The sequence below is a fragment of the Talpa occidentalis genome, unplaced genomic scaffold, assembly GCF_014898055.3.
Source record: "Talpa occidentalis isolate TD23 unplaced genomic scaffold, MPIMG_talOcc4v2.1 talOcc4.11, whole genome shotgun sequence".
NCBI lineage: Eukaryota > Metazoa > Chordata > Mammalia > Eulipotyphla > Talpidae > Talpa > Talpa occidentalis.
This window is the reverse complement of record NW_023601104.1, coordinates 90,442,586-90,470,086: the sequence shown is the minus strand read 5'-3', so window position 1 is coordinate 90,470,086 and position 27,501 is coordinate 90,442,586. Positions and strand designations below refer to the sequence as shown.

At 48.9% G+C, this 27,501-nt stretch overlaps 1 protein-coding gene and 2 long non-coding RNA genes across 18 annotated transcripts in view; 1 reads left to right on the top strand and 2 right to left on the bottom strand.

The window, feature by feature from the left end:
* The window catches only part of LOC119239338 (uncharacterized), a 42,417-nt gene extending 40,534 nt beyond the window's left edge, over positions 1–1,883 (bottom strand). For all 13 annotated transcript variants that reach the window (XR_005123812.2, XR_008550499.1, XR_008550501.1 and 10 more), the window contains exon 1: positions 1,773–1,883. This is a non-coding gene — a long non-coding RNA (uncharacterized LOC119239338). The remainder of the gene's footprint in view (positions 1–1,772) is intronic.
* Positions 1,644–21,539, top strand: CIPC (CLOCK interacting pacemaker). Of its 4 annotated transcripts, none has more exons than XM_037503808.2 (4): positions 1,644–1,666; positions 8,700–8,887; positions 13,301–13,470; positions 17,240–21,539. In XM_037503808.2, exons 2-4 carry the CDS (start codon positions 8,752–8,754, stop codon positions 18,131–18,133), a joined length of 1,200 nt encoding a protein of 399 aa, XP_037359705.1. In that variant the 5' UTR covers positions 1,644–1,666; positions 8,700–8,751; the 3' UTR covers positions 18,134–21,539. The 4 variants fall into 4 exon arrangements, with proteins under 4 accessions (XP_037359705.1, XP_037359702.1, XP_037359706.1 ...); XM_037503805.2 differs by lacking the exon at positions 1,644–1,666 and adding an exon at positions 2,496–2,597; XM_037503809.2 differs by lacking the exon at positions 1,644–1,666 and adding an exon at positions 2,514–2,597 and having other exon boundaries at positions 8,700–8,744.
* On the bottom strand, positions 13,745–26,574 carry LOC119239339 (uncharacterized). Its single transcript, XR_005123821.2, has 3 exons — positions 26,030–26,574; positions 23,024–23,846; positions 13,745–14,489 (listed from the first exon to the last, which is right to left on the bottom strand). It is a non-coding gene; the product is annotated as an uncharacterized LOC119239339 (long non-coding RNA).
* Between the last annotated feature and the right edge of the window lie 927 nt (positions 26,575–27,501).

Genomic DNA, 27,501 nt, shown 5'->3' with positions numbered 1-27,501 from the left:
TATTAGGGTATGCCTTTATTTCCCATGTCAGATTCTAAGGTGCTGGAAGGCAGACTGTCTTACTGTACCTCAAAAAGAAGCAATGTAGGAGCCTCCCTGGTGGCACAAGGCAACCTACGAGGCTATCCGCAGCCACTGCAGCATGAGTTCCAACCCTCGCCAGGGAACTACCCACATGGCACAGCAGACCTCTCCTGTCTCGCCCGCTGCTCCCCTCAGCAGTGTATTTCAGCCGATCTGCCTGTTCTGTTCTCCACTTTGTCTCTGGAGAATCCTCTTACCCCCCCTCAACTCTGGCCTGTACCCCAGTTCTTGTATATATAAATATTTTTTTTTAAAGAAGCAATGTAGCTTAATGATTAAGAGTTGGGGATTTATAAATCACACCCTAGAAATCCAAGGGGGAAATGAGGCTACCAGAGGGGGTGAGGCCCAGTGAATTCCCTGGCACATCTGCTCTGTTGCTGGTGGGCGGTGTGGCGACACACGCGAGATGTGTGAACCTGTGCTTGTAAAACAAGTAGTCTTGTAAACCAACCTTACCGCAATTAAAAAAAATTTTTTTTAAATCCTGGCTTTAGCAGTTGTGTTATGAGAATAAACTTCAGTGCCCTCTTCTATGTCCTGGAAATGATCATAGCACCAACCTCATGAATGTGTCAAGGCATCACAGGAATGTGCAAAGTTGCATTTATCTTAATCATTTGATTTTTTTTTTAAAGATTTACTTATTTATACAAGAACTGGGGCACAGGCCAGAGATGCGGGGTGAGTGGTGTGGTGTGTGTGTGAGAGAATTCTCACACACAGTGGGGAGCAGAACAGGCAGACTGATGAAATACACTGCTGACGGGAGCAGCGGGAGAGACAGGAGAGGTCTGCCGGGCCATGTGGGACTCTCCCTGGCCGGCCAGGATGGAACCCACACTGCAGAGGCTGCAGACAGCTTCACAGTGCAGTGCTCAGGCACTCAACCGCCTGCACCACCAGGGAGGCCCTCACTTGATAATTGTTAACTATTGTTCTCCCTCTCTTCACCCCCTAAACTAAGCCTTATATCCTGCAGTGATGGCAGCTTGTATAGACAAACTGGATGGAAGGTCTCTTAAGGACAAACACCAGAGGCGAGGGCAGGGATGATTAACAAATCTTAAACAGCTGTTTCCTGGAATCTCAGGTGAGGTCAGAAAAGATTATCAGGCAGAGATTATCGGGCAGAGAGGAGTATCAGTCACAGCAGACCAACCAGACCTGACCCCAAGGCTATATGCACTCCACAGTAATTCCATCAAAGACCACAAGAGCACCCCTTTGCTCGGGCAAAATCCAGCTCTCTGCCCTCCTGTGTGTGCAGGGGTCTCTTTCCTTTTGGTAATAAACTTGCCCAGTGCAGGTGAATGGGCCGTCTGCATTCCTTCTCCGAGGGACCCAACAACTGTGCCCCCATCACCGGACCCCCAACATGGGCAGTGCAATTATTTGCTGGTAGCGCTTATGCGTCGCCATCGCGTCTCCGGACGACCGAGGGGTCAAGAACGACCCAGCAGCCCCTGACCAAAAGCCCCCACCCAGCGCCCAGCCGGCGCCGTCCTGACCCTGGCCCCGGGCGACCTGCACTCTGCCCGCCACCGAAGCAGCCACAGGTGTGCCGTGAGCAGCGTCCCGGGTGAGAAATTGGGGTTTTTCTTTGATTTCATTTTTACGAATTCACTAGGCCCCAGGAGTGAGGGACCAGGTTATTCGCCTCTGACCGTCAGCAATCTTAAGCTCACCCTCGTCCCTTTGCCGGTGCTGGCATTTCTTCTAATCTAGGCACCGACCCACGAGCCAACGCAGCCCGATTTTAACCGACGGCAGCGCGGACGGCGCGTGCGCACCGCGGCCCTTCGCCCCGCCGGGCCCGACCGACGAGCGCGGGCCACACACACCCCGACGGCGCCCGCCCGCGGCCGGCCATGGGGGTGGGGCGCAGCCGCCACAGGCGCGGCAGAAACGTGATCCGCGCGCGGCGCGGCCGGGCCCGCCTCCCTCAGGCTGAGGCGCCGGCGGCTCGCGTGCCAGGCAGCGGGGCCCGTCGCGGGGCCCGCCCTCACGGGGTCCCGGCGGAGAAACGAGAGCAGCCTGGCTCGCTCCCTCGCCAGCCGCTCCCGCGGGGGGACCACGCTGGCCCACGGCCGGCTTCTCCAAACCCCGTCTGGAAACCGCGCCCGGCTGGCGGCGCGCTCACGGCCCCCGCGCAAAATGGCGGCGGACCTGGGGCCCCAACCATAGAGACGCGCGCCTTCCGCGGAGAGCGCGCGGGCTTCTGAGGGACGTCCGCGCCGCCCGGAGAGGCGCGAGCCCCACTCGCGGCGGAGGGCTCGTCTAGGAGAGCCGCGCGCCGTCTCGGTGGTGCCGGGTCCTCCGAGCCGGTCACGTGGCCGGCTGACGCCGCCGCGGAGGCGGGGGGAGGAGAAATGGGCGGAGGCCGGGCGGCGAGCGCGGGGGATCGCCCGACACTCGGCGACGACCGGGTTGTCATGGAGCCGCGGGGCCGGGCTCGCGCATGCGCCCCCGGGCCCGCGAGTCCGGTTGTGGAGCGGCGATTCCGGCCCTAGGTGAGGAAGGGAGGGCTGGGCGCGAGGGGAGGGGGCTTGGCGAGGAGCTTGGGGAAGGGAAGGAACACTCGGGGAGACAAGAAGGGAAGCGAGGAGGACCAGAGGGAGAGCCGGGACTCTCGGGGGACCGAGGGCCAATCGGTGGGAGCTGGGGATGGTGCGTCCCTCATTTATTTGGTGGGTTTTGCTGCGGGGGGCGGGGCTGCGTGGGAGAGAGTTCGGGGTTCGGGGGGTTGTACAGGGAAGGGGGTCGTGAGGATCGAGTGGGTTGAGACCATTCGGGCTGGTGACCCTGGGGCTGGCCCCGGGGACGGGGGCAAAGCTTGGCCATGGGGAGGGCCGGCTGGGCTGTGAGCAGAGGGGCAGGTAGGTGAGTGGGCTCAGGAACTGGCAACCCGGTGAGAATCCAGTTTGGGGGTCAGTGCCCCATTCTGGGCTTCAGTGCACAGGTGTGTTGTCTTCCAGATATCTGTTGTCACCCACTTTGCTGGTTATTTCACCTTTGTGGCCGCCTTGCCAGGCCTGGTGCCAAGGGGTGGGAAGGTGGGGGAGAAGGTGGGCACTGCCAAGTGAGGAGTTAGTGGATGAGTTTAGGGGAAGCTCTGATCCAGGGCACAGGCCACAAAGCCAGCCTCCCTGCCGTTGCCCAAGTCCTGGCAGCTGGCATCGACTGGGCGTTTGCCCTGGGAGGCTGGTGGTATGCCAGTCACAGCACTGTCCTAGGGTCTGCCCAGTTCTGCCCTGCTGAGCTGGCAGGCTGGTGGATGCCTGGAGGGTGCTCCTGCTGTCTGGCACAGATGCAGCGTGGGCTGGTGCGAATGGGGAGGTGGGCACTGTTACTGTGAACCCTTTCTCAAAGCAGGGGATTTGAGGAAGTTTTCTAACCTTACCTAACTCTTTGAACAAGGGGAATGGAGTGAGCCCCGCTTGGTTTCAGAGAGAGGACACTATTAAATCAGAGTTCAGGATCCTTGACATGAATTGGCGGACAAGTTGGAGAATGAAGGGTGTGAAGGGAAGGTGACTATTGGAGATTTAGGTAGATGGAGGTTTTTTGTCCTCTGTTAAAATACACAGACATTCCTCCGGAATGATAACTCCAAATATGCAGATCGAGGGAAAATGACTTCAGAGAAAACCTAGTATTATAATTCTAAGTAGGTTTACTCATGGTTTGGAGGTGGTAAGGTCTTCCTTTGCTATGTATGGCCTTGTTGCCTTACTGTGCTTAAGCATCTGCCTGGGCGCTCACCTCACACCTTTGTCCATGCACGCATGTTATACACGTGACACCTTTTAAAGGGAACTTGAGCTCTCGGGAAAGTTGCCAAGTATCTATAAAAAGAGATCTGAGAGCAGCATTTCACAACCTTTCCTTGTAAACCCTGTGTCTCCTTTTTATCATAAACCTAAATCTCCAAAGAGGTTATGTGTAGATTACAACAGCCTTTAATTTGGTTAGTGTATTTATCCTTGAGGTTTCATTTTAGAATAAGGTGTAGATGAGCTGTTTCCTGTAGGAGACCAGAGCTGGAAATTAGATCTGGAGGTGACCATGGTGTTTGGAAATGCAGAGTCTTGACCTTCAAGCTATTCAGGTGTTTTGGTGACAGCTAAGCTGCTTGGGCTGTCAGCAAGACTCAGCAGGCCAACAGACTTGTTGGAATTTATTATCCTGTGGAGTACCTGACATATTAATTATTGGGGACTGATGTTGCAAAGATGCAAAACTAACCCTTGAGGTAGAGGAATAAGCAAGTAATTAGACTCTCACATGCAAAGTGCAAAAGTCGAACAAAGTGCTGTGGAACACTTGTTAGAATTTTATCCCTACCTCAGTAGCCTTCAGTATGGGTTGCGTCACTTTCTGCTCGGTGTAGAGTGTGTCCTCTCTCTGAGAACCTTTTGCACAGTGTGTTACATACACACTTCTAAGAAGCCCAGGTCAGGGCCCATTCTGACAGTTTGGAGAGCTTAAGTTAGACTCCTTCTAACGCTGAGTTCGGCACCTGAGGATCAGAAATGTTTGCAAAGTAGTGTTAGTGGTTTTCAGTCTGTGCCAGGAAACAAAGGTGAGGGCTGAGTGACCCATTTTCAAACCCTAATCAGTTCAGCATCTAACTTTATTGTAAAGTAAAACTGAGGAAAAACATCTTCAGGTTTTCAGACTGGGTGTGAGAGCACAGGTAGTAATTGCCATCACAACAGCTGCTGCTGTCCATGGAGGGTCTCAGTGGTGCTGAGTATGAGTGGGTGGGACGGTTCACCACTAGTTGACTCCCTTAACGCCCCCTTCTGGGTGGGGGAGTGCCTCTCCTCTCAGCAAGAGTGGTTAAGGCGGATGTAGTCCCTCATTCTCCATGGCACTTGAACCTCCCTGGGACACAGACTGAGGCTTCCTCCTGTTTAGAGAGAACTTTACTTGGGACAGAGGATTTCATATTTTTAGTCACTTTCATATCCAAAGTAGACAATTTAGTACATCATGCGTTCTGCATTTCAAACCGCTGCCAATTCCCTAGGACCTCCCATGTTCGCATCTGTTCTCCTTTTTTATCCAATTTGTCAGCATTTCAATGTTTTGATCCTGCACTCACTATTGTCCTGCACATTCTGAGCCAGAGTGTATTCCTGTGTGCCTTCTGTAGCTCCATTGACTACATTTTAACTATAGTAGCAAGACCTTCCTTATAGACTTGTCACAAGGATTGCAGAAGACTAGAGGGGGGCGTTTTATCTAAAAGAGCTACAAAATAGTCCACGTTTAATAAGATTATGTAAAGCTGTCAAGTTCTTTAATTAGTTGCAACTAACATGAACAACCTTCCTCATCTAAAGCAATAGTGGGGTTAGATTGGAGTAAGTGTGATTGCCCATCTACAAGCTACGTCCCCTTCCATTTTGAAGAAACCTCCTGTTCGCTGAGATCCAGCATTATTTCAAGGAGATGAAACTATGCACAATTGTTGGACTTCATACAAAAGGATCCTGATTTAATTAGAGAGATAGTTTTACATTTTATTCTGCATTTTAAACTGGATTGTCCATGCTGTCAAATTCCATAGCCAACCAATAAAAGAGACGCTGCTGTCGCCTAATGCTAAGCAAGACGTGGCAGTGCCATTATCTGTTATGCACCTCATGCTAAAGATGACCTATCAAAGAGTGTTCGGTTTGACATGACTCAAATGGAGAAGTCAGTCCCCTTACATGAGTTAAATTGAGTGCAAAATAATTTGACTTGGAATTGTGTTTAAAATGCAGGCTCAGGGCCTCCCCTGGTGGAGCAGCGGTTGATCCCGCTGGGCTGCAAAGCTGCGCGCTGCCTCTGCGGCGCCAGTTTGATCGCTGGCCACCAGCGAGGGTCCCACATGGCGCACAGACCTCTCTTGCCACGCCCGCTGCTCCCCCCAGCAGTGTATTTCGTCAGTCTGCCTGTTCTGTTCCCCACTCTGGCTCTGGTGAATTCTCTCACCCTCCCATGCTTCTGACTGTACCCAGTGCTTGTATAAATAAATAAATCTTTAAAAAATAAAAATAAAATGCACGCTATTCAGATCAGTGTGCTCCCTTTAGCCTTTTTCTGCTGTAGGGAAAAGTATGAGCAAGCGGGTTACTCAGGGACGCTCACCCATCCCTGTCTTCTATTTCATCTGGACTCCTCTTCTGCTTCTTGAGTAGCTAGTGATCTTCACTAGGGCCTGTATCAGCAGAAATGTTCAGACTTGGCATTGAGTGGGGTATCCCAAATACAGTTCTCTCCACTCAGGGAAAATGGAGGGAGTCAAGAGTGGCTTATGAATGAAAACATCACCAGGCTTTGCTTACATCCACTGTAACAAAATACCACAGACCGGGGTCGCTTATAAACCACAGAAACACCATTCTGTGGTTGGAAGCCAAGATCAGGTTGCCAGCATCGTCTGGTAAGGGACCTCTTCCAAGTCACAGACGTCTTGCTGTATCCTCACGTGGTAGAAGGGGCTAGCGAGCTCTCTGGGAGACCCTTTTATAAGGCATTAACCTCTTTCATGAGGGCTCCATCCTCCTAATTTTCTTTGGGGGTTAGGATTTCAGTATGTGAATTTGGGAGAGACACATTCAGACAATAATACCCACCCAGTTGCATTACTGCTTTTTTCCCTGTTCCCTTTGTCCCCGCAGTGTCCTTTGTGTTATAGTCAAGCTACCCTTCTAACTGCCATTCTTTGCTGACTCAAATGGCCTTGTTAAAATATCTGGAGTGTCCTCCGCCTCTTCTAGCCCTTGGAAGGGTTGAGTTGTCTCATTCTTTGCACTAGATCTGCTACAGACTCTATGTCATTGGGCAAATCTTGGCTCCTCGCTTGGAGTCCTGATTGTACGTGTGACAGTATACCCAACATCTCTGCTCAGATGACCCGTGGTGGCTTTGGTCTCCAAACTCCACTAGCCTAGTCACCCCACCCAATTCCGCCTGTGCTCCTCTTACGCCCTCTAGCTTAGAACGTGGTATCATCATCTGGCCCCCCCAACATACAATCACCAAGCCCCAACCAGCCAGTCTCCTAAATTTGTCTCTAATCTGTTCCTATCATTCCCTCTCTACTGCCACCACTTACGTCACCTGGACTGCTCTGCTGGCATGCACTTGTCTCAGTGCCTCGCTCTCCTCTTCCACTTTCACCTCAGTCCAGTATCCAAAATGCTTTGTGGGTCTGATCACGTACTGTCCTGGTTAAAAATCCTTCTATGGCTTCCCACGGCTCTTTTTTTTTTTTTTTTTTTTTTTTTTATTTTTTTTATTTTTGTGTAGAGGAACTAGGGTGTAGGCCAGGGGTTTCAGGGGTTGAGAGGATTCACCAGCGACAAAGTGGGGAGCAGAACAGGCAGATTTACTGAAATACACTGCTGAGGGGAGCAGTGGGCGAGACAGGAGAGGTCTGCTGTGCCATGTGGATCAGTACCTGGCCAGGGATTGAACTCAGGCTGTAGAAGTGATAGGGCTGAGACTTAACCCCTAAGCCACCAAGGAGACTCTGCTTCCTGCTGCTCTAAACAGTCTTTACATGAGTTTCAAGGCATTGCTCTCTGGCTCCCACCTACCCCTCTGGCATCAGAGCATGGCCTGCTACTCCACTGCACTGTGCTCCAGCCTCCCTGGCCTTTCAGCTGTTGTGTGTCAAGCTCCTTGCTCCCTGAGGGCCTTCATCCCACCCTACTCTGCCCCCCCCCTTCCCTTGCTAACTCTACTACATCATCCTCCAGATCCCATCCGCATATCACTTCCTCTGGAAAACCTTCCCTTCCTTGGTTTCCCCAGACTATCAGCCCCTCCTCTTATAGCTGTTATCTAAACAGCAATTAATAAATTGTGTGATTACTTGACGGATGTTTGTCTCTCTTCTTGTCCCTACTCTTCTTGTCTGTTCTGCTGGCTCTGTGTCCCCGGTCTGGCACAATGCCTAGTTCATAGTGGGCACTTGGTAAATATTTTTAACTGAGCCTCAACTTCTTCCTCTGTCCAAAGGGATAGCAACTGAGGAGGACCTTGTGAGGCTAAAGTGAGATGGACAATGATGTGACAGGTTTTTATAAAATCAAAACTATTGTATGCAAGCTTATTAAAGTGCTATTGAAAAGTCAAAAAGTAGTGTGTACCTGTAAGGAATTGCTTTTACTCTGTTCAGTACTTTATCCGAAGAAGTGAAAGGTTGATTTGAGAAACTACACTCTGGGGGGTGGCAGTAAGCCATGAGCTGCAAGCGGAGCTGGGCGAGCAGGCTTGTCCGTGGGTGGGCATTGCCTCCGCTCCTCTCTCAGCGAGCAGGGCGAGTTACCCCTTCCAGAAACCCTAATCAAATGTGCCTTTGTTAGCAGTTTACAAAGCTTCCTCTGAATGTGGTTTGTGTGCCTTGAATTTGTAATGGAGTTAGAGGCCTGTGAACCTCCTTTTGGGTGGAAACCATTCTGCGTTTGGTAAACTTGAAGCCTTTGTCAGTTGAGACCTCAGAACACACAGCGCCAGTGGGCCAGCCCAGTGTTCCTCCCTTACTGTACTCGCCACACAAGAGCTGTTTTAGCTCTGCAGGCAGTGACCTCTAATGTAATTGTTTCTCACAGGGCAAGCCCGATGAAAAGAGTATTGATGCATCTTCTTCCAGCCCAGTAAGTCATGGAGAGGAAAAACCCACCCAGAGAGAGCCCCAGAAGACTCTCAGCCAAAGTAGGCAAAGGCACAGAAATGAAGAAAGTCGCTCGGCAACTCGGCTTGGCAGCTGCTGAGTCAGATAAGGACTCTGGATTTTCAGGTTAAAAATACCTTATCCTTTCTACTTTGTAATGAATGATTTTCCCAGAAAACAAAGTCCTCCCTGACAATCGGAAGTGTCACATGCAAGAAAAATAGCTTTCTCATTTCTTAAAATGGTTATTCTGATGCCTCATGGCAGGTACCCACCAGAATAGTGGGGTTGGTTCTGAAGAAACGATTTCGCCCTTTTTTAGTTCAGCCTCTCAACTTTAAATCTTACAGTTCCAACTATTGCAATTGGTTACTGGGGGAAAAAAATCTAGATATTCTTAGTTCTGTTGTCTTAGCTCTTTTTTCATAGGAATAGTTACACTGCACAAAAAATATTCTACTGCATGTTGTCACCATGTCACAAACAAGAGTGCTATATAATTTACCTTTTTTGCTAAGAAAGTAATTTTGCTGTGTTTAAAAGGAAGAGCAGTTTTTATACTTCCCTCCCTGCTTAAACCCAACCTGAAAAGACTAGCTGAATAACCAATGTCTTGTAATGTGATGCTGAGGCCCTCTTTTATTTCTAGGTCTACAGCTCTGGTGTCAACATTTTTGACCCAGGAGACTCTGGGGGATGATGTCAGGGGACTCTGGCTGGGTTCGCATCCTAAAGAGGAGGGCCCTCTCCTGGAGGAAAATTTACATTATCCAGCCTCACAGAGACTAATCAGTCCATCCTCATCTACAGAGAGAAATGCAGCTGTTAGAAAAACTAGACCCTCTCACCCTTAGGTTGGCGTATTTTCTCCCTGGTCATGCTGATGAGAAGCTGGATTATAAATAGCTTGTTACTCAGAGAGGAGCAGAGCACTGGCGGCCGAGGGATTATTAGAGTACGGGCAGTCCAGGCAGTGGAGGGCCACCTTCAGCCCACGGGGTTCTTTCTTCTGTCTCTTCTCGTTGTTTCCCCAACTTGCCTCATCTGAGGTATTTGTTAAATTTACAGACCACCAGACCTTGCTCCTGGAAGTGGTGATATCAGGGGTCTGGGTGAGGGCCTGGAATATGGGTTTTATTTATTTCTTTACAACTATCAGGTAATTTGGTGCTCAGGCAGGTTTGGGAAATGTTACAGGCCTAGACTCTCCTTTTTTCTTTTTCTTATTTTTTTAAAAGATTTGTTTTTATTTACGCATACAAGAACTGGGGTGCAGGTCAGGGGTGCCAAGGATGATAGGACTCACCAGAAACAGAGTGGGAAGCAGAACAGGCATATTGGCTGAAATCCACTGCTGAGAGGAGAAGCGGGTGAGACAGGAGAGGTCTGCTGCGCCAGGCGGGTCAGCTCCCTGGCTGGGGATCAAACTCATGCCGCAGTGGCTGGCAATAGTTTGATAGCGCTGAGACTTTAATTCCTATGCCACCAGGGAGGCCCCTTTTTTCTTTTAAAATCATGTTTATTTTTTGTCTGTTTTTCATGTCATGAAGGTAATACATGCTTATTGTGGAAAGTTAGAAATCGGGGCACATGCAGAGAAGAAAACAGCCCCTCTCCGTCATCCTGCCACTTGGTATCCCCAACACTAGACAGCCTGGTGCTTCTTCCAGCAGCTTTCGCTCTGTCAAGCCCATGGTTCTGCAGTATGTCCCAGAGTGCAGATATTTTTTTTGATAGTTTCCTTATTCTCTGTGCAGAACTACTGTAAGAGGTACTGTGCTGTCCAGACACAAGGTCATATTAAAAATAATCAGGCTCCTTGTCCCAAGAAGGTGGCTGCAACGAACGCCTCCAGCCACTTCTGGGCTGGGCCAGGCGCCAGTGGTTTTGTCACTGCCTGAGTTAGCATTCCAGTCACTTTCGTGTGTGCTGGAATCTATAAAACCAAAGTAGTTTTCTCCATTTTAATTATTTTCCCATCTTGATATTTTGAAATTTTTTAAATCTACACAAAAGTGAGTACTGTAGTGCTCTCTCTCTCTCTTTTAGATCCACTGAGTGATATCATTTTGCCATATTTGCTTTTTTTCTCTGTCCACACACTTGCCGTTTCACCCCTGAAGACTTCAGTCTGAATCTCCTGAAACAGTAGCATTCTTCTACATAATTAGTGTTATTACCATACACAAGGAATTTAACATTGATAGAATTAGTAATTAGCTACAGTCGGGGGTTTGCCCCTCTGTTCCAATAGTGTCTATAGCACTTAGTCTTTCTGTGTGTTTGTTTTGGATCCAGAATCCCAAGAGAACTGTGCATTTCATTTAGCTGTCCTGCCTATTTAGTCTGATTTAGTCCAGGAAAACTCAATCATCCTTTTTTTCCTCTTTTTTTGTAACACTGACATAGTTAGGTTTGTTGTCTTATAGCTTGTCCCATACTAGATTTTTCTGGTAGTTTTCCCATGATTAGAATCGGGATAAATGCTTTTTTACATTTTTGATGCTATAGCCCTCTTACTACAACGTATAAAGAGACGCCTAAGATTGTCTTTTTCTTAGTGACTGCCCCCCTCCCCCACCCCAGTTGATTACTTGGTTAAATTGGTATGCAAGTTCCAGATTTCTCTATTGTAAAAGAGGTTTTTTTGGTAATTAATAAGCAATTTGTGGGATGATGCTTTAAGATTGTGTGCCTATCCTGTTTTTTTTAACAAACTCTTGATAGTGATTTTAGCATCTATTGATGAGATTTGCCTGAATCAGTCACTGCCTTCATGGGTTAAAAATGGTGATCAGATCTCATCATTCCTTGTACCTATTTTAGCTGGCATTCTTCTATACAGAAGCACTTTCCTCCACCCCCATTTTGGAGTATCACTGTGGATTTGTGGAATTCCTTTGTAATTTAGTTTGTCAGTCCATCCTCATGATTCTTTCTGATACTCAAATTGTCCGACTGGGGCAGTTTGGCCACCGGGAGTCCCTTCTACATCACTCCTGTCTCTTTCCGACATTTGTATTTGAGCACTTCCTGCTTTCTGGGGCAGTAAGGTATTCAGGCTCATCTTGTACCTTCCCTGCCAGAGACTTGGATCAGCAGTGTCTCCAAGGAGTCCTGGCTTCCTTTTTGTACAGAATGCCATCTAGAAGCCAATATCCAGGCATCAGGTATTCAGTTTGCTTCTGAGTCCTTTGTTTCTGGCCTAATGGTTCTTTTTTTTTTTTTTTTAATCTGATGCACTTTTTTTTTTTAAGGATTTATTTTATTTATTTATTTTATACAAGCACGGGGTACAGTCAGAAGCGCAGGAGGGTGAGAGAACCCACCAGAGTCAGAGCGGGGAGCAGAGCAGGCAGAGGGACCGAAGTACACCGCTGAGGGGAGCAGCGGGCGGCAGGGGAGGTCTGCGCGCCATGTGGGACCCTCCTCCGGTGGCCGGGGAGCAGCTGGGGATGGAACCAGCGCTGCAGAGGCTGCGGCCAGCCTCGCAACCCAGCGCTCAACTGCTGCGCCACCGGGGAGGCCCTGGCCTAATGGTTCTTAAGTAGGGGTACATAGTTGAATTCCTTTTGGTACTGTGTGAAAATATACCTGCTGGGCACCAGATAAATCAATTCAGTAGACTGAATTTGGATGACCCCAAATTCATAATTCCTAAAAAGTGTCACTGGAGATTCTGATTAAATGCAAGTGTTGGCAGTTACACGCATTTAAATTATAGTCACATTCCAGTCCTGTCTCATCCATTTTACTCTGAGAGTCTTGATGAGCATTTAGGGTATTCCTAGATTCCTCAATAGCAGGGTTATAGCAGTTTCTTGGTTTACCTCCAGCAGATAGCTAATTAGGTCCTTTTTGTATGGATTTCACATGGAGCAAGTTTATTCTCTTTGCCTTGGGGCGTATCTTCTTATCATCCTATCACCCACTGTACAGGAGCCTCAGTAGGCACTCCGGCATGCATTTAGGACACCAGCAGAGGGGGCATGGATGGATAATAAAGACATAGTTTAAACTTCAGCTTTGAACAACATATCCTGAATTTTACAGATTAGAAAATTTAGAAGCTATTATAAATTCATCATGGATATAAGTTTTGAGGTTGGTTTTGTCTTTATTATATCTTGTTGTGCCCAGATCCTTTAAAGATTTAATCCTCACCCAGGTCACACACACACTCCCCTTGCCTCTCTACAACACATTCTTCAAAGTAATGAACTACCTTTGAAGGTTCAACCCATTTTCCTGTAGACTGGTGATGTTACTTTTACATGAACCCTAATTGACATAGGCATTTGTCTGAATGAGAGATAAGAAGGAAATCTGCTGCCCTAGGGCAGTGATTCTTAATGTTTTGGGGGTGAGAGGGTAACTGTAGACTCCATTGAGAATCCAATGAAAGTTAAAGATCTCTTCAGAAGAATTCACAAAAACATATAACACAAATGTGTCATTCAATTTCAGGCGGTCCATGGTTTCCTAGCTTAGGACCCCTAGCCTGGAATGCATATGACTGACCATTTTTCTGCCCACCAGATGGGAGCTCAGAATGTCTGAGCTCAGCAGAGCAGATGGAGTCCGAGGACATGCTGAGTGCCTTAGGCTGGAGCCGAGAAGACAGGCCAAGGCAGAACTCCAAGCCTGCGAGCAATGTCTTCCCCACACTGTCCCCCATGGTCGTCATGAAGAATGTGCTGGTCAAACAGGTGAGGAGGGCCAGTGTCTCTTAACGTCTTTGCAAATTAAAGTTTCTGAACTTCCTGTGTACAGAGCCTCTTCCTCTCGGCCAAGGAGAGATTTAGAAGCAGACTGCTAGAACCACGCCATGTAAGCTTCTGTCATGGGGAGAGGGCATTTCTTTCTACCTCTTGACCATGCTTCACAAAGGAATATAAGAAGCATGTCATGTGTTTTCATTTTCCAGACAGTATGACTGTTTTATGCCTGTACCCCTTGTATAATATTCAAAGGGACCTCAAAATACTTGCATCGTGTATGAAGGAACCAAGCAGGGATGTTTTTACTTCAGAAGTACATTTTAATATATAATATATGGTAGAAACAAAAAAATCTGTTTCATCTGAATTGCCCTGGGAATTTAGATACTGAGGAGGCATTCATTTGTTTGAGAAGTTAGAGGCAGTTTCCATGTATCTTGTCACATTCTGAGCATTTTCTTAGTAATCAGCCAGCACCTTGTCACTGGTTTAGGTGAAGCTGTAGCAGCATAGTCCACGCAGCATTGCCGAGGAGTTAGAAAATGCCATTTCAGGCTTCTTCACATAACTATGCATATTATGTGACTATTGTCTAGATATGAAAGATTTCAATGAGAATCTGAGCTTAGCCCTCATGTTTGAAACAGAATTCAATCATATGATCTGGGTGTAGGATAGAATAGCGAAGTCTAAGGATTTGAAATGATTGCTAGAAGCCAGAGAACATTTAACCTTACTGTACTTTGTGCTGTTGAAATAGATCAGTTCTCAAAGTGGTCCGTTGATGAGGTTGCTTGAAGACAGTGAAAGCTGAAATCTGACCTTTTGTTGTTGACCTTCCTACCTTAGGTAGAACATGGCTGACAGGAATCGGCACATCTTAACTATTCCCTAGTTATTTCTGAGGAACACAAACTGATTTTCAGCAAGGCAGTCTGGTGAGTTTGGGGAAAGAATTTGAAGTTTTTTGCTTGGCAAATCACATCTCAGCTGGAAACATAGCTCTCCTGTGGAAAGGAAGAGAGAGAATAAAGACATGAAATGCAGCCCAAATGAGATCATCCAGGCCCCACCTGTGCCGCCATGCGTCTCAGGGCTTCCTTCTGCCTGGCTCTTTTTCCTCCATTCTGAATCTCTGAATCTCTTGTCACTCTTTCCTGTGACTGTTTATTCGCCTTCTCTGTGGTAGGCGAGGCTGGCAGCTCCAGAGGGCTGAGAACAGCCCACAGTTGTGGAGTGAGTAGCCTTTTCCAGCAGAGCCACATTCTTCATGAGAGCCCGCCAGAGGCTGCTGCGCTTGGTCAGGAAATAGGAGGCTTGGGGGCAGGCTGACCTAATGGAGTAGTCTAGGGTTTTTTTAATTAATTGAGGTAACATTAGTTTACAACATGCTATGTGATTCAGACGCATAGGATCACATCCGCCCGGAAGCGTGTCCCCACAGCACCCCCACCGCCAAGGCACCAGAGCCCTCCACTGTAGTCCATTGTGTCCCCTCCCCATTTCGTCTTCCCTCCTTCTCCTCTCCATCTTGTAGCCTCAATTCCACAGTCAGATTTGTTTGTTATTACTGGTTTAGTTTTGTGTGATCCTTTGCTTTGTTTCTTTATATTCCACGTATGTCTTTTGCCTTCTCGCTTATTTCACTTAACATTGTCCCCTCCAGTCCCACCCATGTTGTTGCAAATGGAAAGAGCTCGTCTTTTTATAGCTGAGTAATATTCTGCTGTGTGTGGATACCACATTTTTCTAATCCACTCATCTGCTGTTAAGTACCTGAATTCTTTCCATAACTTGCCTATTGTAAATAGTGCTGCATTGAACATAGGAGTACTTACTTGCCTTCAAATGACTGTTATTTTGCATGCTTTGAGTAGATACCTAAGAGTAGAATTGGTGTCTGAATCACATGTAGGTCTATTTTTAATGTTCTGAGAAACCTCCATGCTGCTTTCCACAGGGCCTGGACCATTCTACATTCCCAACAGTAGTAGATGAGGGTTCCTTTTTCTAGGAGTATTGTTTTTTCAAGCATGCTAGAATACAACACAATCTAATAGACTTTTTAAAATATTTGCAAATTGTATAATGTCTTGATTATTGTTGCTTGGTTTAAGGTGTTTTTCTTTTGAATGGCTGAATCCAGTTCTGCCACTGGGTTATGTGATTTTGCACATAATTACTTAACCACCATGAACTTTCATTTCCTCATCTTTAACATGAAGTGTTATGTGTTATGTTAGATCCTATTCAAGTCTAAAATCTTGTTCCCTCAGATGAGTTCGACATGAATAATACATTGTAAAATCTAATAACTGGAACACATAAGCTCTGTATCTATTAGGGAGGTAGGCATAACACAGCATGAGGAAGCACAATCCGGTGAAATCACCTTGGGAGAGCAATGAATTAGGTTTTTTTCTGCATCTCTTTGCCTTGTAGGTTAACCCTTAGGGCATGAATGATTTGGGGGACAGCCTGAAGTTTTGCTTCTCACTGAGCTAGGTTGGGATGACCCTGGTTGTGGATCTCCTCTGACCAGGAAGTGTGGTTTCTGGGCCTACCATTGCTTGCTTACCTGCATCCTGGAGTGTATTTGCACACAAGAGGGTTTGCGCAGGGACTCTCCAGGTCACCCCAGCCTTTGCACAGGGAATGCACTATCATTGACCTAAAGTTCCTAGTCAGGCATCCGGGAAGTTGAAATGAGTGCAAAACAGTGTGAAGATAGCTCCCTCCGCAGCGCTCAGGTCCCTCCACCCAGGAGAGGGTCCTTGTCAGGTTCTGCCCCCACTCATCTATATGCATATCTTTGGAACCAGGTTGCAAGTAGACTGGTGTTTAAATATTGGAGACAAGCTAGCCATACCCTTCTTATTCCAACTTCCATCTGAGTCAGTGCTTTCATTGAAAATGAAGATGCCTGATTGAGGAGTGATACAACAAAAGCAGTAAAGCAGAATGATTAGGATGAGTTTGAGTCAGTCAGGGGATGGGTTCCTAGCTGTGTCACTTAGTAGCTTGGTGACGTAGAGCGGGTTGTTGCCCCTCTCTGAGCCTCAGCTTCCTATGTATGAAGGGAAATGATAATTACATCACAAGGTAGCTAGGAACATGAATGAGACAACCCGTGTGAAACTGCACGCACAGTGCTCGTATGTAGTAAGTACCAATATATGGCAGCTATTCTTATCTGCGTAGTTTTCTGGTTGCTGCATGTTACTGCCTTAAGAACAGGCCCAAGGACTTCTGACAGTGTAACTTTTAAATCAAAAGTTATCTTCGAATAAACGAGGTTCCAGATGAACTAAATGAAGATAGCCTTCAGTGTAAAGTCCCATCAATAGATGTGCACTAATCTTGAGATTAGCACATTTTTAATGTAAGCCACAAAATTGTATTTTCCTTGCCTCATTTGTGACCATATCATTACTTCACCTACCTATGATTTCTTTTTCTGAATGACGGCATTTGAATAATAAAAGATACTTCCTCTAGCTTAGTTTTCCTTAGGAAAAGTGAAAAAAAAAAAAAAACAAACCCCTAAAAAACAAATTGTGGTTTCAGCCTCTAATGGATGGTTAAGCTGCGTCTCCAATCATATTCTTGAAAGGGAAGACCCTTTATATGAAGGAAACTCCATACTTGAAATCGTCATAAATATCTGAGCATCTGCTTTGCCCATGAGACAGAGCTTCGAGCACCTGACCTTTGAGCAGGTAACGAGGGGTATGCTGCTCTTTTCTTCCCTTTTCAGGGCAGCAGCTCCTCGCAGCTCCAATCGTGGACGGTCCAGCCCTCCTTTGAAGTGATCTCAGCACAGCCACAGCTTCTCTTCCTTCACCCGCCGGTGCCATCTCCTGTCAGCCCGTGTCACACTGGCGAGAAAAAGTCGGACTCCAGGAACTACTTGCCCATTCTAAATTCTTACACCAAAATCGCTCCACACCCAGGCAAAAGGGGCCTTTCCCTTGGCCCAGGAGAAAGAGGAGAAAGTGTAATGCAGAAGAAAATCTGCACTGAGAGACTCGGGCCGAGCTTGTCTTCCAGTGAGCCAACCAAGACGGGTGCTGTGCCATCCAGTCCCCCAACTCCAGCCCCCCCCAGCGCCAAGCTTGCTGAGGACTCCGCTCTGCAGGGGGTGCCCTCCCTGGTGGCAGGTGGAAGTCCACAGACTCTTCAGCCGGTCTCTAGCAGCCACGTGGCTAAAGCTCCCAGCTTGACCTTTGCTTCTCCTGCCAGTCCTGTCTGCGCATCAGACAGTACTCTGCACGGATTAGAGAGCAATTCCCCGCTTTCACCCCTTTCCGCTAATTATAGCTCACCTCTGTGGGCCGCTGAGCACCTCTGCCGCAGCCCTGGTATCTTTTCAGAGCAGCGGCAGAACAAACACAGGCGCTTCCAGAATACCCTTGTCGTCCTTCACAAATCCGGTTTGCTGGAGATCACTTTGAAAACCAAGGAGTTGATTCGTCAGAATCAGGCGACTCAGGTAGAACTAGACCAGCTCAAGGAGCAGACCCAGCTGTTTCTAGAGGCTGCCAAGAGCAGGGCTCCCCAGGCTTGGGCCAAGCTGCAGGCATCTTTAACACCTGGTTCTAGTCATACAGGCAGTGACCTGGAAGCATTCTCGGATCACCCAGACATATAACACAGAAGGCATATTTTCCTATTACTTGAGTGGTTCTTTTTAACTCTTTTATTTGCTGTTATCTTACTCCTATTTCCCAAAGCTTATGTCAGAGCTTTTCCTCCCTAACTTAAATTGTTCAGCAGCTCACTTATGAAGCCATTTATGAAGTACCTGGCTACTGTCTTAACCTATGGTCTTTGCACGGTCTACATGTCTCCACTCCATAGAGGACCTCAGATTCAGAGTGTCCCTGAGTCCCTTCTCCTTAGCCTACAGGCACTGAGTGGGTCACGGGGCAGAGCAGGAGAGGTGACTGTGTGGGGCTCTTACAGCTGTCACCTCCCACTGTCCCACTCAGCGTGTGATCACAGGTGCAGTGATGTGGATAAGAGCACAGAGTGACACCTGTCAAGCCAGGGAGTAGGTGACATAATGATCCCTAGAACGTCTTAATCACAGAGAAAATTAAGAGGAGGTGTGAGCCTTTCATAAGAATCTGCCATTTGGGCGAAGCTGACGTGCTCCGGGCACAGGTTGGGTGCAGCAAACAAGCACTTAGTCACTTAAAAAGCTTTGTTTCCTTAAACTTGAAAGTCAAGAGGTAAATGTAGTACCATTAGCTCTTACACTTCAGCCACATGCCAGATTCCCTTTAAACTGGTCAGCAAAATACTTCAGATTGTTACAGTATGGAATGGATTCAGTACCACCTAAAATTAGAGTTGATAATTCTTTCTTGACATAGAGTCTGAAGAAAGTAGGCACAGCCAGCATCTCTTCATCAGGAGCTGGAAGATTCTGGTAATTTATACTTTTCCCCCCTCTCTTCTTTGGAATCAGTGTGACCTGTTTTATGTGTGAAAAGTTTAAAGAGAGCTTCACGGTTCTGAGGGTTCTGAGAGAGTATTGTAAGTTACCCAGCCCTCTGCTGCCTTTTTTCATTCTTGATTTTATAAAAGAGGAAAGAAGTGATAATTAAGCCTGATAAACTTTGAATCAAAATTATCTTGAGGTTAGGACATAGGAGTCCACAAAAGATTGGATAACATTCTTCTTACTTTTATTTGTCCCATGTCATGGTGACGTGGAAGGATTATGAGGCAGTCTTTGTGTTTCTTTGTGTATTAGCTATTGGCTACCAAGCCAGAGGTGGGCTGTAGAATGTTGGCTGTGTGAAGTTCATCTAGAAATGGAGGATATGATGAGAATCGCCAGCTGATGACCATTCTCTCCTCTTCATTGTGAAGGTCAACTTTAGATTTCTAAGTAATAAAGTTTCGGACTTTTTATCCTCTCGTAACAATTTCCTCATCTTGAAAATCTTAGCCCAAGTTACCATAATAAGTTCTGTATGACAGCCTTCCTCTTTCCTACAAGGAAAATGTTCTTGAAATCTTACCAAGACCAGAAGTTTAGAGTCTTGACAGAGTCTTGCTCATATGCCAGTACTTTGTTCTCAAGCAGACCTGATTTGGATAGGACCGGTTTAGAAATGAGCAACTTGGTGAAGGCTATAGATTCTCCTGATCAGTGCAGAATTATTATTTGCCATTTGCTTTCTGAAAGAGTTACAAAAATCAGAGCAAATGTCTTTAAGCAGACTCAGCTTCTTTTACTATTTTTCTCTTGGCACACTCCTTTGGCCCCCCGAATCGCTGTGGTTCTACAGCAGCTCTACTCTGTGCATCATGCGAGGAAGCTTCCTTTTTGGGAGCATATGTTTGGCAGCAAAGCTGTAGAGACAGGTGCATTCAGAACAGCCTGGGCACCAATCATAAGTCTCCCCGAGTGTCAGAATCAGAATACACTTGATGAGAACCAAATGTGTTCCATCTGAAAACCTCTCTGTGGAGCTATCAGCCTCTTGGACTCTTCTTCCTAGATGAAGGTTTGCCTTTTCCTTCCTGCCACAGGAAAAGCTGATGAAAGCCATCACTGATCCTCACTGCTGAGTGGCAGGGAGAGGTGGTACCACCCCCCCACTCATCTCTGATCTTGTAACTTAGCACTGCAAGTCTCTAAGCTGTTAGCATGGGTGTTCTTTCCCCACTGGAGCTATAAGCAGATGAAGCCAAGTCTAGAAGCCAGATCTTGGAAGGAGAGATCCACTCAGGCTAGCGGACGTTGGGGCCCGGAAGCCAGATCGGCAAGTGGACGAACATCGGAGCTGATCAGGAAGTGCTCCATGGCTTGCACAGGCTGTAAGTAGTAGCGGTCTTAGCGGTGCATGATTTGATCTAGTAGGAGGTGGCAAAGCTACCGTTTTCTGAAAGTGAGAAGCCATTCTTAACTCCAACCATCCCTTTAGAGAACTTTTGGCAGATTTTGTTGGCAATATTGAAACATCTAGAAAAAACTGCTGACTGAATTGGTTATGGGAATGGAGTTTAATGACATGTGTGATTTATTACCCTCCCACTGCTTCTAATTGATTATAGTATTGTCTGACTTTATTCTGGTTCCTTCATCAGAAAGTACTTCTCTTGCATATATTGAAGTGTTTTTCCAGCTATGAATTCTTTAGGATAGAGATTTATTTACCAAATGTGAATTCTTTTGAGGAAGTATGAAGTTTTGTAGAAATTGACTGTGAAATGTCAGAAAAATAAAAGTCACTTACTTGAAAACTATTTGGCCTTTATACTTTATAACTTCCAAAAAATACTAAGTGAAGTCTAGAGTAAAGAATTGATTGACATTTCAAATGTATGTGCGCGTGTCATTTGGGAACTGTAGGCAGATGAGCAGTCCAGGGCCCCTTAGAGTCTTGGAGGTGTAGATCGGGCAGCTGGGCGGAGTGACAGGAGAATGTAATCCAGAGATTCTGCTATCTAATCTGACATTTTCATGAGTAGCATTTGTCTGCTGGGATCAGCTAACATCCCATTGAGTTCTCCACAACAGAGACGTTGTCCTTAGCAAGTGTATCAACAAGCCTTTCCCCAGGCTTCTTAGGTGTTGACCCTAAAATGTATGGAGACCTCCCAGCTCTCCAGCCCAAGTTAAGACACCCATCCCCACAATTGTAAGACACCAAAGAAAAAAATTTTCCTCATTTAAAGGCCTGGAAGTTTGCTATAATCTAATTCCCAACAGCATTATTTCTGCCCTGCACTATTTTCTAATTGACTTTTTCAACGTATGGCTGTAAGTCCACTAAACTGAAATTTTAAAGTGAGTAAATGGCTAGAGAAGGCCTCTCCTGAAATAAAGACCAGTTCCTCCATAATGAAAGGTGAAGGCGCACACGAGTGCGCCTGAGTGGGTGCTGCAGGCTCAGAAGAGCCACCACTTCAGCCTGCGCCTGGGCCCTCGCACGCTCCTGCACCTGTCCACCTGGACACCTCTTTGCAAACAAAACAGTGTGTTTAATCCACCTTATTTATGGCATCGCTGCAGACTGTAGTCTGGTGCGATGGGGTCTGAAGACCTGCGTGCACCTGTCACATCTGTGACTTATTAACTGGGTGGCTTTGGAGAACCCCTTGGAACCCCGCCTTTCATCTGAATAGTAAAGCACTGGAAATGGTTCTCTTTACAGTTCTTTCCAGCTGACCTTTTGTAAGCTCTAGTATGTTACATCTATGACATTAATAGATTAAAAAAAATTAAACCTGGGGTGTCTACAGAGCAGGTTCCTGGTGCTCTGGTAAGATGGCTTTATGTTACAGCATCCAGTGGGATTTTTAACCTACTGTGTCTGGCTCTGGATGAAGCATTTTGCCATCTGCACTGGTTTTGCCTTTCTATTATTACCTGGTTGCAGCTAAGATGGATTCACTAGTTCCCATATAAAAGTCTGCTCTCAGAGTTACCCCAAAAGGAGAATAGCTGGGGGTTAAATCAAGTCACACCTTTTCCTAGTCTTCATCTGCAAACAGTCCTTCCCTGTCATCTGAGATGAAGGAGGTAACCGGTTTTATATTTCAAGAAGTATGTCTGTTGGCTTTCATTACCTCCCAGATACCCCCCACGCCCCACCACCACCACAACCAGGGAGGTTTCTGCATGTGTTAGGAGCCTCGTGGGTTGACTTACATTATTTTTAAGGTAAACAGCCACAGGCTACAAGGTGTGGTGTTACTTTGTGAGGACTCTGTCTGGCCCCAGCTCTCTGGATGTCACCTTTCAGCCACACTGAATAAGATTAGAGATGAGAGCAGTGTGTTGCTGGCATGGTGCCATCCGAATCACTGGGCAGAAAGAGGCAACAGGAAGCAGCCTTTATCTCCACTAGCTCTGTTTCCGTTGTCAAGAGGAGGGGGGTAAACCTAGTTGTCCCCTTGACTGAGCTGACAGCCCCTCGGCAGTGTTGTAAAATTGCTCCACAGAGCAAGGCAGCCCCCTGCACACCAACCCAGCGATGGCGTCCAAGCGACCCCCTCGGTGGAGCTGTCCTTCGCCTGGGATACTTAAGACTATCTCCTACCCACACCTCAGGTACAACGAATGGCAAGAGAGAAAATATGAACCCAGCCTTTGACTAGTGTCCTGGAAGGAGATGCTCTGGGAGGCCAGGTGGTCCTGTCACCACCCTGGTTTCGCCTCCCAATTCCTCCTCATGTTTAGGACGCATGCTTTCTGCTCGCTCTCTTTTATGAGGGGTGGTTATGCAATACATTAGAAAATTGCTTGAAAGAACGGCCTGTATGGTTCCTGCCTGAAATTACAGCAGCTGGAAGAGATGAGCAAGAAAGAGAAAAAAGCCTGCGGAGTATGAAGTTAACACAGCAAGTGGGCGGAAGCTGTTAGAGAATGAAGGGGAATGGAAACTGCAAGAGGGATCCCGAGGCCAGCCCGCGTGAGGGCCCCTGTCAGGGCCAAACATTAGTGTGCAGCGCGAGGCCCCCACAGTGACTTGAGAGCATAAAAGTAAAAATAGCTTCCTTTCTTTTCGTAAAAACTCACTGTTCTGCAGCCGTCCCGGGCCGGGCGCGTTCATCATCAGTTCAGGCAGCTTGAAAGGGAACCTTGGAGCCCTTGGCATCATCCCCACGGGTTAGGGGAAACAAGCCAGCAGGGAGACAGCAGCTTGGGCCCCTCTGCAAATCCGCCTTCCTCTCTTAGCTGTTCTCGGACGCTCCCCAGCGCACGCTGCCTTTTCCGCTGCCTCCGTCCTCTGCTGCCGCCCTTATAGGCGGTCTCTCAGCTCAGGTGTGCCCACTGACACACGCCCACTCCATACTCCAGGTGCCGCGTCAGGCACGCGTGCAAGACCACAGGTGTCGATCAGTTGATGCTAATGGCGGGAGGGCGGAAACCCCTGATGATTTCCATTTACCCTACACTCACTTCATCTCAGGAATCTCGGTGGCTTTGGAGGAACAGTGCTTGATAATTCTGGTAGATGTCTCTAGAACAGAGGAGGGCCAGAGCCTCAGTTTTCACAAACCTCTGATGGCTGGGTGGGCAGATGGGAGTCCTTGACCTGGAGCCCACCCTTCTGTTGGGACTGACAGCGCAGTAGCTCCTGGGTCCTGGCTGAGCAGCCAAGACCTGGGACTGCCTGTCCGTGGTAAGGCCGTGAGGATGCCCCTGCAGATGTCCTCCCAAAGTCAAGGAGGGAGGAGAAGCTTAAAGATACCCACACATAAAAGACCTCAGAAGGCCCTGCCCTGCGTCTGGCAAATGCAGGGGCCTGGTTCCGGAGGCCTGGAGCTCCTCCTAGCGCGTTTGCTTGGTTCGCCTCTTCTCCAGCCAGGCTTCCCAGCTTCTCCTGCTTGTCACGGCACTGCCGAGGAAATGCAAATGAGCGTTCACTTAAGCAAAATATACAGAGGCCAAAAACAAACAGCCCAGGATGCCCATGGCTGACAAGGCAGATACAGGCTTGGTCTGACAGTGCACTTCCATAATGACCCAGGACTCTGGCCTGCTGAGAGGGGCTGAGACAACTTTAAGTTGCAAGTCTTAAAGCCTCCAACTCAATGCTTGTCTAGTCAAGATGTATTTGGAAGTATGTGTTGCCTTCATTCTGGAAACATCTTCCGAGCCCCAGTTATACTTGTGGCCCTTGGCTAGTAAGTGACTATGTTGGTGTAGTTTGGGCCACCCTGACAGGGCTGCCTCTTGTTCCCCCCAACCACAGGGGCCCGAGAAAGTTAGGCATGGAAGTGTTGGAAGTGTTGACATAGGCACAGTATATTAATTAGGTAATAAGATCCTCTTGACACCCAAGCACAATAGGAAGAGAGTTCTCCCGGTTGGGCGATCCTGTTCAGTGTTTCATCTGCAGACCTCTGAGCTCACCTGCACAGCACCTGCATCTGCTATCCTCAGCCTTCCCCAGGCTGCCTCCAGCACAAGCCTTCACATCACCCCAAGCGTGAGACCGCAGGTTTTGCACTTCTATGGCCTCACCCTCATCCCGGCCCTGGCAGCACTGACACTTACTGAACCCAGGGCCTACAACAGCCACATGTGTGCCTGACCTTGGAGCCCTCACAACCGAGCCACGTGTGAGTCACAGGGAAAGTCGCAAGGTCTTGTGGCTCAAGGCCAATGACCAGCCAGAGCTGTGGGCTTGCTCCAAGGCCTGGAAAAGAACTCAGCAAGGTGAGAGGAGCTCAGCCTTGGTGGGTCATGCAGCTTAAACTGGGAGGAAAGGGGACAGTGGTTCAGCCAAAGGAAAGAGCAGAGTACAGGCCTGGTGGCGAGAAGAAATATCAGCTTGGGCCTGGGTCTGCTCGCTGTGTGACTGTAGCAAGTTAGATAAACCTTCTGGGCCTTGTTTCCTCATTTGCTGGGTCACTATCTAAGATGATCGTGCCATACCGTGTCTGGTACAGCCAAGGACAGCACAGCCTTGTCCACACCACCACACCATGGGGTTCAGTAAACGTAATCATGAGATTGCTACTGTAGGCGAAACATGCCGTTCTAGGAGAAGGTGAACTGGACGGGGTCCAAGGTCAGCCTTTCACTTTACTTACAGGCAGTGAGCAGCAGATCAGTCTAGCTCCCCGCCTGCCTTCCGCACCCTGCTGCACCCAGCACAGAGCCCCTCCTTAGTCCACTTGCAGAGTACTTGGCAAGCACACACTCCCCAGCCTATCCAGGCCTCACCCCTCCTTAGCGCTGTACATCCAGGAGGTGGGGAGCACAGAGGAATCAGGAATGCTGATTGTCAGCCCCCGACCGGGATCCCTAATCTTACACCTGCCCAGTCTCCTACCTGGTGGCTCAGTCTCTGGTCACCACACGATCCATCTTCCACACCTGTATCAGGCAAACCTCTTCAAACCTCCTTGCCCACGTGACACCCTTCTCACGTATTTCCACTGCAGCCATTCTGGCCTTGCTGCTTAGCGGAAGCTCTGTAAGCTTTTAAAATTCCCACGCCCAGACCACACCCCAGACCAATTCTGTCAGAGTCTCTGGAAGGCGGGACCTCCCCTGGCCCTACACCCACCAGTACTTTTGAAAATTCCTCAGGTTGTTGCAGATGAGCAGACAAGGCTGGGAACTGCTGCATCGGCTCCCTGCATTGGCTCCCTTTCATGGGGCTGGGATTGGAATGGGGAGCAAGGAGGGGCTAGGTGCACAGGGGCAGTAAGGGTGGTCAGCAGCATGGCCATCCCTGGGAAGGGGCTAGAAGTGCAGCAGCATAGGCCTGCCCTGTTACCAGATCCCTGAGTCAAGTTTGAGAGGCTTTGGCACCAACTTTTATTACATATTCACAGTAGCACCTCCAAGTGAGGTGCCAGGTGTTTTACACACACCTTCTCATTTCATCCTCACAACCTCGCAGCTATTAGCACCCTTCCAACATCCAAGGAAATACCTGCCATTCATTCAACAAATCCTTACTGAGCACCCCCATATATGAGGCTCCATGCACCCAGCGTCAAAACCAGATGCTTCCCCTGCTGGAGAAGAGCTCAGGGCCAGTGGTTGTGGTATGTCGTCACTTACCTGTGTGTCCTGGGCCACTTCCTTGACCTGTCTGGGTTCCAGTTTCCTCTTCTGTGGTTTTGGGCTGGTCACACTTGCAGGCCTGTGGTCACAGTCAGTAAACTTCTCTAGTGCAAGAATTCAGGACGTGGCCTGGATCTCGGAGGAGCTCGAGTAGGGTCACTATTGTCACAAATAAAAACACTCTGGCAATAGGAGGTAGAAGGGGCCAACTGCAGGCCATGATGGCACCTGAGGAGGCCGCAGCAGCGATGGGCGGGAGCCCTGGAGTGCTAAGGCCCTCCCAGAGGTGCTGCACGGGCCCGTGAGGGGCGCCAGGATGCAGACAAGGTCACAATTCTTGACCCCGTCTCCAGGATCCAAGCTGTTCTTTCCACTTTTCTGCCAGGCAGCTCCGTCTCCAGAACACTATCAGCAGCAAGAATCTGGGGCCCAGGCCTCCCCCTGTGCCCCCTGAGCCCTTCGTGGCTCCACAAGGCAAGAAGCCCTGCAGCCCCTCCAGTCCCGGGGTGGGTTGGCCCGGGCGGGTTTGGGGGGGCACTGACAATGTGCGCACAGTCATCAGTCTGCAACCTGTCCGCCGTCCTGAGGAACGCGGGCGCCAGCCTAGCCGGGCGCGCGGCTCGGGGGCGCCCCCTTTCGGCGGCGCGGGCGCGGGCGGGAGCCGGGGGCGCGCGCGGGGCGCGGGGCTGTGGAGACGCGGCTCAGGCGCGCGCAGGGGAGTCTGAGGAACCGGCTTCGGGGGTTCGCGTCTCTCGGAGCGCACCATTGTCTCCAGTAATTTAATTTTCTCCCCTGAAAGCGTTGCTAATTAAATCCTTTCTCCGGCGAGCCGTCGCGTGCCCTCCCCGCGCCTGTTTGTTCATTACCCAGCGCGGGCCGGGGAGGGGCGGCCGCAGCTGCCAGGCGCCCTCGGGGGCTCGGCCCGGCCGCCGCGCAGCGCGCGCCTCCGAGGCGCCCCCCGCGGGCCTCCTGGGCCCTCCGCGACCTGCCCGCGGGCCTCAGTCTGCGGAAAGGCGGGCGCGGCCGTGGTGACCTCTGCGGCCTGAATCCATCGGAGCTCAAATCCCTGTCACTGCGCTTCCCGGGTCTCCCCCTTTCTGACGCCCCGGCCCTCGCTGCCTCGTCAGCTCTACCCCTGGCCGCCCCTCCCCTGCGGGCAGGGTGGCCTTGGCCAGCGCCCTGTGGGAGGCCACACAGCGCCGCTGATGCGTCCAAAGGGGCGGGGGAGGAGGGTGAGGTCGTTCCCTGTTTGGGTAGTGGGGTGGGGTGGGGTCTGTGGCAACTGAGAATGGGGTTTGCCCCTTCGAGGGTCTTTCAACTAATGTGCTCGTTGAGAGCCAAGAGTGTCCAGGAGTCGCGTGTCCAAGGACGTGGGTGACCTCCCCAAGGTCACACAGCCGCAGACCCACGGGGCACTCTAGACTCGGCAGCGCCCCTTCCAAGAGGCATCGTCCTGAACGGGGAGGTGT

Bases quoted from the DNA above. Each gene is read 5' to 3' on its own strand.
- CIPC (XM_037503808.2), top strand. From the start codon at position 8,752: ATGGAGAGGAAAAACCCACCCAGAGAGAGCCCCAGAAGACTCTCAGCC. The intron at 8,888-13,300 runs GTTAAAAATACC...TCTGCCCACCAG, and splicing joins TAAGGACTCTGGATTTTCAG to ATGGGAGCTCAGAATGTCTG. The intron at 13,471-17,239 runs GTGAGGAGGGCC...TTCCCTTTTCAG, and splicing joins AGAATGTGCTGGTCAAACAG to GGCAGCAGCTCCTCGCAGCT.